The 1,240-nt window shown below is 67.8% G+C and overlaps 1 protein-coding gene across 1 annotated transcript in view; it reads right to left on the reverse strand.

The window, feature by feature from the left end:
• Positions 1-1,240, reverse strand: part of SLC5A10 (solute carrier family 5 (sodium/sugar cotransporter), member 10) — a 60,527-nt gene that overhangs the window by 43,093 nt on the left and 16,194 nt on the right. The window contains exon 7 of the mRNA XM_015558354.1: positions 922-1,123. Within this exon, the coding sequence (XP_015413840.1) occupies positions 922-1,123 (202 nt within the window). The remainder of the gene's footprint in view (positions 1-921; positions 1,124-1,240) is intronic.

Below are 1,240 nucleotides of genomic sequence, written 5' to 3' on the forward strand. Positions count from 1 at the left end.
CTGACGTCCTCCCCCCCCCGTGCTGTCCCCTAGCTGGTCAGGAAGCCCCAGTGGTCTTGCCTGAGATTCAGAGCCTGCGTGCCAGGCCCTCGCCCTAGCCACGCTCTCTAACCCCACAACCCCCCAGCCAGTTTCCTTCCTCTGCTCTCAGGTGCTTTCGGACCTGCTCAGGAAGCCGGGCCTGCTCCCGGAGGAAGCCTCATCGGGTGAGTATTGAGCCTGTGCGGGGTCGTCAGTTTAAACGCTGCTGCCTCTCCACGACTTTCCTGCCGCCGCCGCAGCCGCCCAGGGCCTGCCACCCAGAGGGGCGGAGGCTGTGAGGTCACATGGCGCCAGTCACCTCTCGGAAAGGACTGGAGGCAGGCTCCCAGGGCCGCCCCTGCGCACAGGACCTCCGGCAGGCGGGGCGGAGGCGGGGCAGGGACAGCGAGGAGCCGCACTTGGCGTATCACAGCCACAAAGGCGGTTATTCCCACCGGACACCTGGGCGCTGAGGCACCAAGTTAGGAAACCAGCGGTCAGCCCGCGAAGGTGGGTGCCCTCGGATGTCACCTGTCTTTTTTCTCCCCCCAGGACCACCATCGGGGACCCTCTGCCTTGGAGACGGGGGATAAAGATGGCTTCCCACGGCCCTTGAGGACCCCAGGACCCCCGCCGTACTGCCCCGCTGCCGAGGGCGCCCAGAGCTCTTCCAGGAGAGTGGGTTCCCACTACTGGCCGGCCAAGGGGAGCCTCGTGCCCCACACCCTGCCCGAACCCGGGAGCCCGCGGCTGGCCACCGACGCCCGTCCCAGTCCCCTGGGGATCCCGTACTCCAAACTGTCCCAGTCGAAGCACCTCAAGGCCCGGCCGGGCGGCAGCCAGTGGGCCTCTGATTCCAGGCGGAGAGTGCAGGCCCCTCGGGACCACAAGGACCCCTAGCCCGTGCACCAGTACCAGGTGGCCATGATGGTCAGCCCGAAGGTCATCCCGGTCCACGGGAGGTCCGCCGTGTGGGGGTCCCGGAACATGTGCATGGCATCCGCACGCGGCAGGTGGCAGGTCGTGTTGGCAACCGTCTTGGATGGTATGGCCTGGGCGTAGGCCGCTGCCAGCTGCTCATACCCGCCGATCTGGTCGAAAGCTGGTGGGGTCGGGCAGGACGGGGCGGTTGGTGGCTGGTGCCTGACTCCCAGCCCCCCGCTGCCCTCACCTCGCAGGGAACTTCCTGTGGGTCCCGCTGGCCTCCCCACTCCACCTT

The sequence above is a fragment of the Myotis davidii genome, unplaced genomic scaffold (genome assembly GCF_000327345.1).
Source record: "Myotis davidii unplaced genomic scaffold, ASM32734v1 scaffold129, whole genome shotgun sequence".
Taxonomy (NCBI): domain Eukaryota; kingdom Metazoa; phylum Chordata; class Mammalia; order Chiroptera; family Vespertilionidae; genus Myotis; species Myotis davidii.